Genomic DNA, 12,642 nt, shown 5'->3' with positions numbered 1-12,642 from the left:
CTGTAGTAGAATGTCCTTGTTCTCTGCTTGTATGAGGCAGTCGTCCAAGTAAGGATATATTTGTATTCCTCTTTGTCTGCAGAATGCAATTACTGGTGCCAGGCACTTTGTGAAGACCCTGGGTGCAGTAGATAAGCCAAAGGGCATTGCAGAGAACTGGCAATGCTTTGAGCCAGCCTTGAATCTGAGGTATCGTCTGCATGACTGTCTGATTGGGACATGCAGGTATGCCTCTTTTAGGTCTAAAGTCACGAGCCAAGCCTTGCTGCCCAGCATGGGCAGAAGCTGCTGTAAGGTCAACATCTTGAATTTTGGTATATCCAGGAAAGTGTTTAGAATAGAAAGGTCCAGTATTGGTCTCCATGCTTGGTCCTTTCTCAGTACCAAGAACAGTCTTGAGTAAAATCCTTGCCCATGCTCTTGCTGAGGCACTTGTTGAATAGCCCTCATATCCATGAGAGCTGTGACTTGTTTTTGAGCCTCTGCCATTGATTTTTTGACAGGTCTGGCCAACTGCTTGCCCTTGGTAGGGTATGGAAATGAACCTTGTAGCCTTGAGACACTATGTCTAGAACCCATTTGTCCTGGGTTATAATGTACCAATTTTGAGAAAAAAGTGCTAGTTTTCCCCCTAAGGGTGCTGCTAGAAGATACGTGCTTGGTGCAGGCAGGGGGAATTCATTGGGACTATTTCCTGTATGATTGTGATTTGTCCTCTCCACCTTTGGAGGTAGAGGCACTCCACTGCTTAGACCTGTAGGATCCTTGCGGCTGTGATCTGCCTCTAGAGCGTCTGGATCTGCCCCATTGAGGTCTGTCTGAAACTGGAAAGGACCAATTCTTTGTAGGCCAGTGCCTGCAAAATCGAGGTGGCTGTACCTGTAAGAAATCCTTGACCGTTTGCATAGATTTAGCTTTGTCTTCCATTTTTTTAACACCTCTTCTGCCTTAACACCAAACAAGGTATCATGTTGTAAAGGAGCATCTAATAATTTTGCTTTAACATGGTCAGGCAGATTTTGTTCTTCAACCTAGCATGCCTCCTAATAACAGAACCCATAACAGTGGCCCCTGCAGGAGGCCTCCAGAGAATCAAAATCACATTGCAAAGTATGCTTTAGAACTTGTTCAGCTGCATGCAATAAATCTTGTATTTCTTTGTTTTCTGCACATTCAGAATTTGCCATCATTTTCTGTTTAAGCAGTGTCATGATATATTGCTGATATTTGAGCATATGAAACTGGCAATTTAAAGCCCTTATAGCCAAAGTAGCAGATGTGTAAATCTTTTTTCTCCCATATATCCAGATCCCTATCACAGGGGGTAGGTTTTTTTGCAGTAGAAGCCTTGACCCCTTTTGGACCTTGAGAAATAGTTTCTGGGTCTACAGAAGGGTTTTTGAAAAGGAATTTATGAGAGTCAGGGACCCTGTAGTATCTGTTCGGCTTAACAGGAGCTAGAGGTAAAGAGTCAGGGGTCAGACTGGTCTCCGAGAACACATCATCTACAATGTCCAACACAGGTGGAATAGCTAGAGGCTTGTGTTGAGGAAGTAAAAGGAAGTCTCTGAGCCTTTTCTTAGATTCTGAAAAATCTTGGCTCTCCCAGTGGAAGTGCTCCCTCATGGTATGCAAGGTTTCCCCAAAAGAGTAGTCCTCAGGAGGAGAAGCTGAAGGAATTGATTCTTCAGCATCAGAATCCTCATAGGGGGGAAGAGAATATTCCTGATCAGAAGAGGAATCAGAAGAAATGGAAACCTGATCTGAAGATTCAGTCTGTCTCTTGCCTAGGCCTCTTATCAGGAGGGGGATGGGAACCCCTGATCAAGGTAATTAAGTCTTCGGCCATTTTGAGCATCTGTTTTTTGGGCATAGAGGCCTGTCCTTGTGGCCGGTGAACTTGCTTCTTTGTCTTTAAAGGTGTTTTAGTCTTTGTCTTTGAAGTCGGTTTAATATATAATTGTTTAGGTCTGAATACACCCTCAGAAGCCGATGCCTTCTCAGCGGCTCCGGACCCATCTGAGGGAATAATCTCCAAGGCTCCGATACCTTGAGTTTCCTGCGGCCTTGCCGACTCCACGTGGGAGTCGGTAGTGGCCTGCGACTCTAAAGTAGCGGGCGTCAGGGGATGTGAAAGCGCCTCACTGAGAACAGGCGACTTGCTTAGGAGAAGCTTTGTCGTCGGTTTTGGACCTTGGTTGCCTGTCTTTTTCTTTGCGGTTTTTGTGAACTCCGGTAGTCGGATGGCTATCCGACAACATTGTATAATTAAATCTTCGCCCAAAATAGCTTAATGCAAAATCGTACCGACGCTTAATAGTGCGTTGGTTAAACCTAGCACAAAACCGACAACTAGCAACATCGTGGTCAGGGCCTAGGCAAGGAATACAGTAAGACTGAAAGTCCTTATGAGGTATTTGCTTCCCACAAGAAATGCAATTATTAACTTTTTCTGACATCAGTCTAGAGCAAGAAAAAATTTTCCCCAACGAGGTACTTAACTTTTAATGAAGACTTCTGATCTGAAACCGAACACGAAAATCTCAGGAGTAGGCCACCGGCACTTGGGAACTGCTTCTGCTTCGGGCACCGCGTGGCAAGAAAGACTGAATAAAATGGTGTTGGCTGCATCTTTTATACCCCTGATGACCTGACGTCAGGGAAGAGGTGACAGCAACCGACGCATGACCCAAGACTTTGGAATTCAGGCCGACTAGGGCAACCTGCCAGCAGGATAACCCAAATGTAATGACTGCAAGAGTGAAACACAAAGAGCATCAAGAAAAGAATATGAGGGTATTGATCACACCTGGACTGGACCACTAGGGGCAGCAGTGGCAGCAACAGAATGCTATGAAGTATACTTAGGGGGACAGATTCAGGAAGCAAAGAGGTAACAGATAATACTACTCTACAATGCCTTAATCAAAACATGGCATGTAATTCTGGAGGCCATATAAGGAAAAGGACATCCAGTTGCTGCAAAACAGTCAGAGGAAAGCGACTAGAAAGATCCATGAAGGAAGAGAAGGACTAAAAACAAAGGCTAAAGGAGCTGGGGTGCATGATACTGGCGCACAAATGAATGTCAAAGAGATATGAATGAGTCATTCTAAACCAGAAAAAAGAGAGAGAGAACACAACAAAGACAGTATATTGTGGGGACTAAATATTCCATGGAGCTCTGAAAGCACATTCTTCACAGAGAGGGTTGTGAACACATGGAATGGATTACCAGAATGGGTGGTGATGAGGAAATCTATGCAAGTATTAAAGAGATAGGAATGGAGAGAATATAAGTTTAGGCACTTTAAAAAGCAGTCTGGATAAGTTTATTGTGTCCTTCCACTGGCAAATAAATATAATACAATTATGTGTTAATATACAAATATCAGTTGTCAGGAAGAAAACCAAACTGCTCTTCATTTGGTGTAACTGTTTACCTATACTTTAGCCATTTTTTGCACTGTTCTGGGACTTTTTCCCCCGGGTGTCCACTGAAAACGGGTTTCTGACACAGTCAGATACTACCCGGTTAACAAATGTAAGTAAATAAATAAATAATGTTTTCTGTAATAAAAATGATCTGCATTGATAAAAAACATCAAACTCACCTTCCAGCAAACATGGTATCTGCATGGGCTACAATTTCATCTTTATCAGGATCAAATCCTAAATGTAAAAAGACAAAAATAAAATTACTACCAAGCTCAGATATCAAACATTTACAGTCCACAATCAGACTAAACTGGTCATGCAATGTAGAAGAAATACTGTATATGTAACCTTGGACTTACACAGCATCTCCTAATGGTGGATATGGTTTACAAATGCAGTGATTAGTTTTGAAAAACATAACTGGTTCCTGTAGAACAGCCTTTTATTTGGAGACGACATACACATTGTGCAATATTCCACCACCCTAGTCTACACAATAAACAACCAAGAGCTATTCAAAACCACAGAACAGCACAAGAAACAGGAAAATGCAAGCTGCAGTCATGTGTAACACAACACTGTACACATAGTAGCAGTAATGACGCACAAATCTGGCAAAGACATGCACACCAATATTTCAGCAGTTACACACAGCACACAGCCAGCACCCAGAGACAATCATGGCAATACTGACAAGGCTACAGCAGCCACATTTACATACGCATGCATGTGTACATTTTATATTCATATACTGTGACAGAACAAGGTGGTTGTTTAACCATTTCAAAGAGTACAACTGGCCCCACAAAAGTGTAAGTGGTTGTGTCAGTAATGTTTACAGCAGTGCCATAAAGAATCCACTGTATATACAATATTTCTTTAAAGGAAGTAAGCATTTCTGTTAATTGTTATCTGTTTCTTTAAGAACATAAAGATACCTGTCTGTTTCAGAGAAAGCAGGCTCATTTAATGAACTATTGAATGTAAAACATAACAGAGCTAAGAGTAGCCCAATAAGCTTTTGTCCTTTCTGGAAGGGGACCCGATTTCTAGATTCAAGCACCTTGAAGGATAAGCTTGCAGAAGGGTTGGAAGTTATTCCCACATAGAGTAACCAACAGAGCTGGTGTCCCTGCAGTATAAGGCTCAGTTTAAGGTACTTGCTTTACTTTTAATTAAACCTCAGGATGTTTTGAAGAACCTGCCTTTTTGTACGAAACAAAATGCATTTTTTAAAAAATAAGTGGTCTCAAAGATGGGAAAATTAATGCTGTGGTTGAGGAACAACTCATTGACCACTTTAAGCATAAAGGAAGTATTGACCCTCAGGGAAATGCTGTCCTTATGGAAAATAAGGAAGGGGGAAGGGCTATAATGGCTTGATGTTCAGAAACCCTTCTAGCAGAAGTAAGGGACACTAGTAGTTTTTCCTGTACAAAATTTTTGAGAGGCCAAAGCCGCTGGATCAAAAGGTGGCTCGGTATGTTTAAACAAAACAAAGTTAAGGTCCTATGGAGGGGAAATGGTGATCCAAGGGGGTGCAAATGAAGGACACCCTTGAGAAATTATTTAACCTGAATTTTAGAAAGAAGTGGCAGATCCAGAGGGATGCATGCAGAAATGGCAGACAAACTTGATTAAGATTTTGTTTGTGAATGTTTGACACCAGACAGAAAATATTTTCCATTTGGACATATAATACTTTCTAGTAGTAGGTTTTCTAACCTCTTAAAACATTTGTAGCATGTCCTTAGAAAATTAGTGTCTGAAAGGGGTCGACATTCTATTATGCACACTGTCTGGTTGAGAGATAGAATGGTGGTATATAAAGAGGAAGACCCCTTTTCTGTGTGAGCAGGTCCACTCAGTATGGTCATTTGGGATGATGACTCATGGCCAGATGATGAAGAAGGGAGAAAGTACAGTTGTGTACCTACCATAAATGTAGATGTTCGAGTGTATTCACTGCTGCAGTCATTACACTTGGGTTATTCTGCTGGCAGGCGACCCGCAGTCGGCCCGAGTTCCAAAGTCTTGGTCCGGCGTCGGTTGCTGACGCCTCTTCCCTGATGTCAGTGCACCAGGGGTATAAAAGTTGCAACAGACGTCATTTTCTTCAGTTTTTCTTGCCCCAGATGTCAGGTGCCCCCAAACAGGAGGGCTGAAAAGATAAAAATATGCCAAACAACAATGCATATATTAATATAAACATTTCCTTCATCTACAAGCAAATACATCACATAGGTTGTATAGAGTTGAGAAGTACATAATAGTCCCAGCAAAGAGGGGGATGGAGGGTGGGTAATCTGGACTGCAAGAGTGAATACACTCGAACATCTACATTTATGGTAGGTACACAACTGTACTATGTTCATTGTGTTTCACTGTTGCAGTCATTACACTTGGGTAGAATCCCAAAGCTGAGGTTGGGTGGCTGGGTCTAGATTGGATTTGGCAAGGCTAACAAGCCCTGCAGAACTGCATTGGCAAAGCCTGCTCTGGATTTGGAGTAGAGAGTTAGGTGGTAGTGCTTGGTAAAAGTGTGCACTGAGCTCCAGGTTGCAGCTTCTAATATGTCTTTGGTTGGTACCCCTCTGAGGAAGGCTGCTGAAGTGGCTGCTGCTCTGGTAGAATGAGGCCTAATGCCCTTAGGCACAGATTTGCCATGTTATGCATAACAGAAGCAGATGCAGTGTCCTATCCATTTTGAGATTGTCTGCTTTTTAATAGGTTTTCCTTGTGATCCTGCAGCATATGCTACAAACAGTTGCTCAGTTTTTCTGAAAGCTTTTGTTTTGTCCAAGTAAAATCGTAGCTGCCTGTGTATATCCAAAGCGTGCAGAAGTCCTTCCCCTTTATTCTGGGGATTTGGGTAGAAAGTAGGCAAATGAATGTTTGGTTTAAGGCCACATTGGAGACCACTTTTGGCATGAATGTTGGATTAGTCCTAAGAGAAACCCTGTCCTGATGAAAAATGAGGAAAGATTCCACAGCCATCAATGCCTGTAACTCTGAGACTCTTCTTGCTGAAGTTATTGCTAAGAGCAGAGCAGTTTTCCATGACAAGAATTTTAGGTCAGCTGTGTTGGCTGGTTCAAATGGAGGCAGTGTTAGTTTTTCTAAAACAAAATTGAGGTCCCAAGTAGGTAGTGGTGCTCTCCTAGGGGGTCTTATATTCTTTGCCCCTCTGAGGTACTGTCGTAGTAGAGGATGTGAAAAAATAGGAGGATCCGTATTATAATGACCTGAAATGGCAGTGGCATGGATTTTAATAGATGAAAAAGATAGGCCTTTGTCCAACATCTCAGTCAGGTATTGTAAAATCTGAGGTATATTAGGGACCAGTGGGTCAAGCCCTAGTGCCTGGTTCCAAGCAAAAAATCTCTTCCATTTTTCTGCATAAGATTTCTTAGTGCTGGGTCTCCTGGCTTCCAAAATTAAATCCATAACCGCTTTAGAGAGAGGCGCAGTCTGAGTGGCTACATTATCTGCCATGCTGCCAGGTTTAAGGTTCTGAGTTGACTGTGCAGGATCTGATTGTTTTGCTGTGTCAGAAGATGAGGGATTTGAGGTAGAGGCCAAGGTGGGCCTTGGGACAAGGTCTTTAGGACTGGGTTATCAGTGCTGGCGTGGCCAGTCTGGTGCAATCAGGATAATTTTTGGCCTCTCTTGTCTGACTTTTAGAAGCACCTTGGTGAGAAGAGGCATCGGAGGGAAGGCATAGACTGTCAGGTTTTTCCAGCTGAGTGATAGAGCATCCATTTTCCATGCTTGAGAGTGAAAAGTCCTTGCGCAAAATTTCTGTATTTGGTAATTGTGAGGGGAGGCAAAAAGATCTATGTCTGGGCGTCCCCATTTCCTTGTTATCAAGTTGAACACTTGTGGATTTAGTTTCCATTCATGAGGATCCATGAGATTTCTGCTTAGTTTGTCTGCCAGTGTATTTTTTGTTCCTGGCAGGAATTGTGTTTGCAGATGTACCTGATAGGTCAGTGCTGTGTTCCACAAAGTCATGGTTTGTCTGCATAGGGAGTAGGAATGTGTGCCCCTTTGCTTGTTTATGTACCACATAACTGTGGTATTGTCCGTCTTTATTAATAGTTGTCCTGGATGTATTAGGTCCTTGAAGGCTGTCAGGGCATTCTGTACAGCTAGCATCTCTTTTTGATTGATGTGAAGATGCATTTGTTCCTTGGGCCATGTGCCCTGAATACATTTTCCTGCCATATGTGCTCCCCAGGCATAATCCGATGCATCCGTTGTTATTGTCTGCCTGGCTGTAGGTAAGGTGAAAGGCTGTCCCTTGTTGTGGTGACAGGCCTGGGACCACCATCAAAACTTCTGTTGCAGGCAGGGAATCAAGGTTATGATTGTCTCTAGGCTGTGACAATGCTGAGTCCAAACACTTTTTAAACACCATTGTAGTTTCCTCATATGCAGTTTTGCATGTGGAATTAGTAGAATGCAAGAAGCCATAAAACACAGGGCCTGCAGAATTTTTCTTGCATGGAGCTGGGTCTTTGTTGCCATCATTTGAAAGTAATGAGTCAGTTGCCTTTGTTTGTCTGGCATGAGATAAGCCATCTGGGCAGTTGCATTTAAGCTTGCACCCAGGAATATTATCTCTTGAGAGGGTACTATTTTTGATTTCTTTTCATTTACTGTGTACCCTAGGGAAATTAGCAATCTTTTTACAAATGTCAGGTGCTTTAGAAGAATGTCCTTGCTCTCTGCTTGAATAAGGCAGTCGTCCAAGTAGGGATATATTTGAATTCCTTTTTGTCTGTAAAATGCAATTACTGGTGCCAGGTATTTTGTGATGACCCTGGGTGCAGTAGATAAGCCAAAGGGCAGTGCAGAGAATTGGTAATGCATTGAGCCTGCTTGAGATCTAAAGTAACTAGCCAAGCCTCCTTGCCCAGCATGGGCAGAAGTTGTTGTAGTGTTAACATTTTGAATTTTGGAACATCCAGAAAAGTATTCAGGATGGACCGGTCCAGTACTGGTCACCAGGCCTTGTCTTTTCTGGGTACTAAGAAAAGTCGTGAGTAAAATCCTTGGCCCTGTTCTTCTAGTGGAACTTTTTGAATAGCTCCCATATCCATAAGAGCAGTAATCTGTTTTTGTGCCTCTGCCCATTGGTTTTGTGGCAGGTTAGCATACCTTTTGGTTTTGGAAGTGTGTGGAAGTGGAACCTGTACCCCTGAGAAACTATATTCAGCACCCATTGGTCTTGGGTGGACATGTGCCAATTTTTTGAGAAAAGTGCTAGCTTTCCCCCTAGGGGTGCTGTCAACTGGTAAGAGCTTGGCATTTGCAGAGGGAAGTCATTGTGACTGTTTCCTGTAAGGTTGTGATTTGTCTTCTCCTCCTTTGGGGGCTGAAGCAGCCCATTGTTTAGGTCTGTAGCAGCCTTGGGGCTGAGATCTGCCTCTTTGTGGCCTGTCTGACACCAGAAAGGACCAATTTTTTGAAGGCCAGTTTCTGCTAAATCTAGGTGGTTGAACCTGTAAGAAATCTTTCACAGTTTGCATTGACTTTGCTTTATCCTCCATTTTCTTTAACACCTCTTCTGCCTTAACACCAAACAAAGTATCATGCTGTAGTGGAGCATCCAATAATTTTACTTTTACATGGTCAGGTAAACTTTGTTCTTTCAACCAAGCATGTCTTCGAATAACTGAGCCTGTAACTGCGGCTCTACAAAAAGCCTCTAATGAATCAAAACCACATTGTAGAGTATGCTTTCCCACTTGTTCAACTGCATGCAATAATTCCTGCATTTCTTTACTGTCAGGACTTTCTGTATTTGTAACCATTTTCTGCTTTAACAATGACATGAGATACTGTTGATATTTAAGCATGTGAAACTGACAGTTTAAAGCTCTTACAGCTAAAGTAGCAGAAGTGTAAACTTTTTTCCTCCATCTGTCCAGAGCTCTGGAATCCCTATCTGAGGGGACAGGGTTTTTGGCAGTGGAAGCTTTAACCCCTTTAGGACCCTGAGAAATAGTTTCTGGGTCTGCAGCGGGGTTTTTGTAAAGAAATTTATGAGAGTCAGGGACCCTGTAGTACCTGTCTGGCTTTACTGGTGCAGGGGGTAAGGAATCTGGAGAGAGACTGGATTCAGAGAAAAAATCATCTACAATATCAAGCACAGGGGGGGTAGCCAGGGGCCTGTGCTGAGGCAATAAAAGGAAATCTCTGAGCCTTTTCTTGGATTCTGAGTAATCCTGGCTCTCCCAATGGAAATGCTCCCTCATGGTATGCAGGGTTTCCCCAAAAGAGTAATCCTCAGGCGGGGAGGCTGAAGGAATGGATTCTTCAGCATCAGAGTCCTCATAGGGAGGGAGAGAATAGCCCTGATCAGAAAAAGAATTAGAGGAAATGGAAACCTGATCAGAGGAATCATAATCAGTGTCTTGCCTAGGCCTTTTATCAGGAGGGGGATGTGAGCCCCTGATTAAAGTAATAAGGTCTTCGGCCATTTTAAGCATCGGTTTCTTTGGCATGGATGACTGTTCTGGAGAATGCTGCACTTGTTTCATTGTCTTTAATGGTGTTTTTGACTTTGCCTTTGCTGCTGTAGAAGCTTTAATTGTAAGCTGTGAAGATCTGAAAACACCCTCAGAAGCCGGTGCCTGCTTAGTGGCTCCAGACCCATCTGAGGGTAGAATTTCCGCAGGCCCAATACCTTGAGTTTCCACAGGCCTCAGTGTCTCCACGTGGCTGTCGGTTACAGCCTGTGGCTCTGAAGTAGCGGGTGTCAGGGGCTGCGAAAGCACCTCACTGAGAACCGGCGAGCTGGTGACTGGCCTAGAAGAGGCTTCGTCGTCGGTTTTAGACCTCGGATGCCTGTCTTTTTCTTTGTCTTTGCGTTTTTTATACATTCCGGTCATCAGTTATTCCGACGGCATTATGTAATTAAATCTCCGTCCAAAATAATGTAAAGCAAAATCAAACCGACATTTAATAGTGCGTTTATTGAATCTAGCACAAAACCGACGACTAGAAACGTTGTGGTCAGGGCCTAGGCAAGGAATGCAGTAAGAGTGAAAGTCCTTATGAGGTATTTGCTTCCCACAAGAAATACAATTATTAACTTTTACTGACATCGGTCTGGAGCAAGAAAAAGTTTCCCCAACGGGGTACCTAGCTTTATTGAAGACTTCGAAATTAAATTTTGAAAATCTCAGGAGTCGGCCGACCGGCACTTGCGAACTGCTTTTGCTTTGGGCACCGCGTGGCAAGAAAGACTGAAGAAAATGGCATCGGTTGCAACTTTTATACCCCTGGCGCACTGACGTCAGAGAAGAGGCGACAGCAACTGACGCCGGACCAAGACTTTGGAACTCGGGCTGACTGCGGGTCGTCTGCCAGCAGGATAACCCGTGTAATGACTGCAACAGTGAAACACGATGAACATCCAATGTTGCCTAGGCCAAAAAGAAGTCACCAGCAAAATTTTTGGTTTATTCTTTTGGATATTTAGCACCACCTTTGGAATTAGGGGTAGGGGAGGGAAGGTATAAAGAAACTTTGCTTCCCAAAGAAAGGACATGGCATCAGTCCCCCAGGCTTGGGGACAAGAGGTCCTGGAAAAAAACAGCCTGAGATGCTTGTTGTGAATAAAGGCAATAAGTCTAGCTGAGGAATACCCCATTTCTGGGCCATGTCTAGGGAGATCACCCTATTCAACATCCATTCATGAAGATCTTCCATGGCTCTGCAGGGACAGATTTCCTTTTATAGCCTGGTACCATTCAGGAAAAGCTAGTCTGCATAGCTGACAAGATTTGACCCCCCCAGTGTGTTTGCTTGTTTATATACCATATGGCAGTTGTATTGTCTGTGTAGATCTTGAGGGGACCCAGAGCCTAAGAGGTTGACAAAGTCTGGGAGGCCTAAATGAGTGCCTTAATTTCCTTCACGAGGATGTATACCATTCTTTGTTTTGTAGTCCATTCATCTTGGACTCTTAAGGAGCCTGTCCATGTACCCCAGACCAGGTATAAAGCATCTGTGTGCAATTCCTGATTGGGAACTGTTGATCTAAAATGAAGACCTTGACTGACTTCTGCCTGAGAAGGCCACCACTGTAACTCTGTTTTCAGATAATGGTATACAAATGCTCTAAGAGAGACTGCTGGGACCAAAAGATTTTAGGTATCACTGGATCTTTCTCATATATAGTTTTGCAAAAGGATTCATGTGGATGGAGAAAGCAATGACTCCTAAAGCTCTGAAAATTTCCCTTGCAGGACAAGATTTAAGAGAAAGCAGGGATGCAAATACAGAGTGAGACTGGATCTTGTCTTGTGGGAAAGAAGCCAGCAAGAGATACATGTTTAGCCTACAGCCTAAGACGACCACGTCATGGGAAGGGATCAATACAGCCTTTAGTAGATTTCTCATGATCCCCACACTCTGTAGAAGGGAGATAGTATAATCAAGATGCTTTAATAGGTCTTTCTGAGAGAATGCCTGTATAATCAAGATGCTTTAACAGGTCCTTTCTGAGAGGATGCCTGTATTAGCAGGTTATCACAGTATAGGAATATTTGAGTCTATTGTGCCTTGGACCAGAAAACTTGCAAGATAGGATGCAAAAGGTACCTTTGGTAGGAAAGGGATGATGGGATACCAGTGAATGTTAAAATATCCATTTAAGTAATTGTGTAGCCTTCTTGAATAATGCCCAGGACCCATCTGTCTGAAGGGATGAGTTGCCAGGATGATAGGCATGAGGTTATCCTTTTTGACAGCGGGACAGATGGACCATGGGGGACTGGAGGTAGTAGAAAGTAGTCAGACTAATAAGTCTGGAAAGGAAGGTTTCCCAGACTTGGGTTCCCTTTCCTGGCATTTTCCTGCCCTTCTGGGTGGATAGAGGGTCTCTGCAAGAAAAAGAAGTCGGCTTTGCCTGGTAGTTATACCTAGGGACAGAGGTAAAAAAGATTTGTTTGAAGTCTTGCATCATTTTACCTTCTTGTTGTAAGGATTTAATCAAGTCATCTATCTCCAGACCACATAGCAGGTACCTAATGAGAGAGAAATCTAAAGGTTTAGCTTTAATGTCCTTAGGAAGGGACTGTGAATGAAGCCATGCACATTTTCTGATAAATCCATTAGCAGTGGCTCAGGTAGAACCTTCCACTGTATCATAGTGGCACTTTATGGTATGACTTGCCACATGGGTAGCCT

At 43.1% G+C, this 12,642-nt stretch overlaps 1 protein-coding gene across 2 annotated transcripts in view; it reads right to left on the bottom strand.

Moving 5' to 3' along the window:
• ITPR2 (inositol 1,4,5-trisphosphate receptor type 2) overlaps positions 1-12,642 on the bottom strand; it is a 2,416,542-nt gene that overhangs the window by 1,055,490 nt on the left and 1,348,410 nt on the right. For both annotated transcript variants that reach the window (XM_044087657.1, XM_044087658.1), the window contains exon 24: positions 3,615-3,672. In XM_044087657.1, the coding sequence (XP_043943592.1) occupies positions 3,615-3,672 (58 nt within the window). The remainder of the gene's footprint in view (positions 1-3,614; positions 3,673-12,642) is intronic.

The sequence above is a fragment of the Protopterus annectens genome, chromosome 11.part0 (assembly GCF_019279795.1).
Source record: "Protopterus annectens isolate FY-2018-M chromosome 11.part0, PAN1.0, whole genome shotgun sequence".
In the NCBI taxonomy this organism is placed as follows: Eukaryota; Metazoa; Chordata; order Ceratodontiformes; family Protopteridae; genus Protopterus; species Protopterus annectens.
The sequence above is the reverse complement of the archived record's forward strand: the minus strand, read 5'-3'. Positions and strand labels throughout refer to the sequence as shown.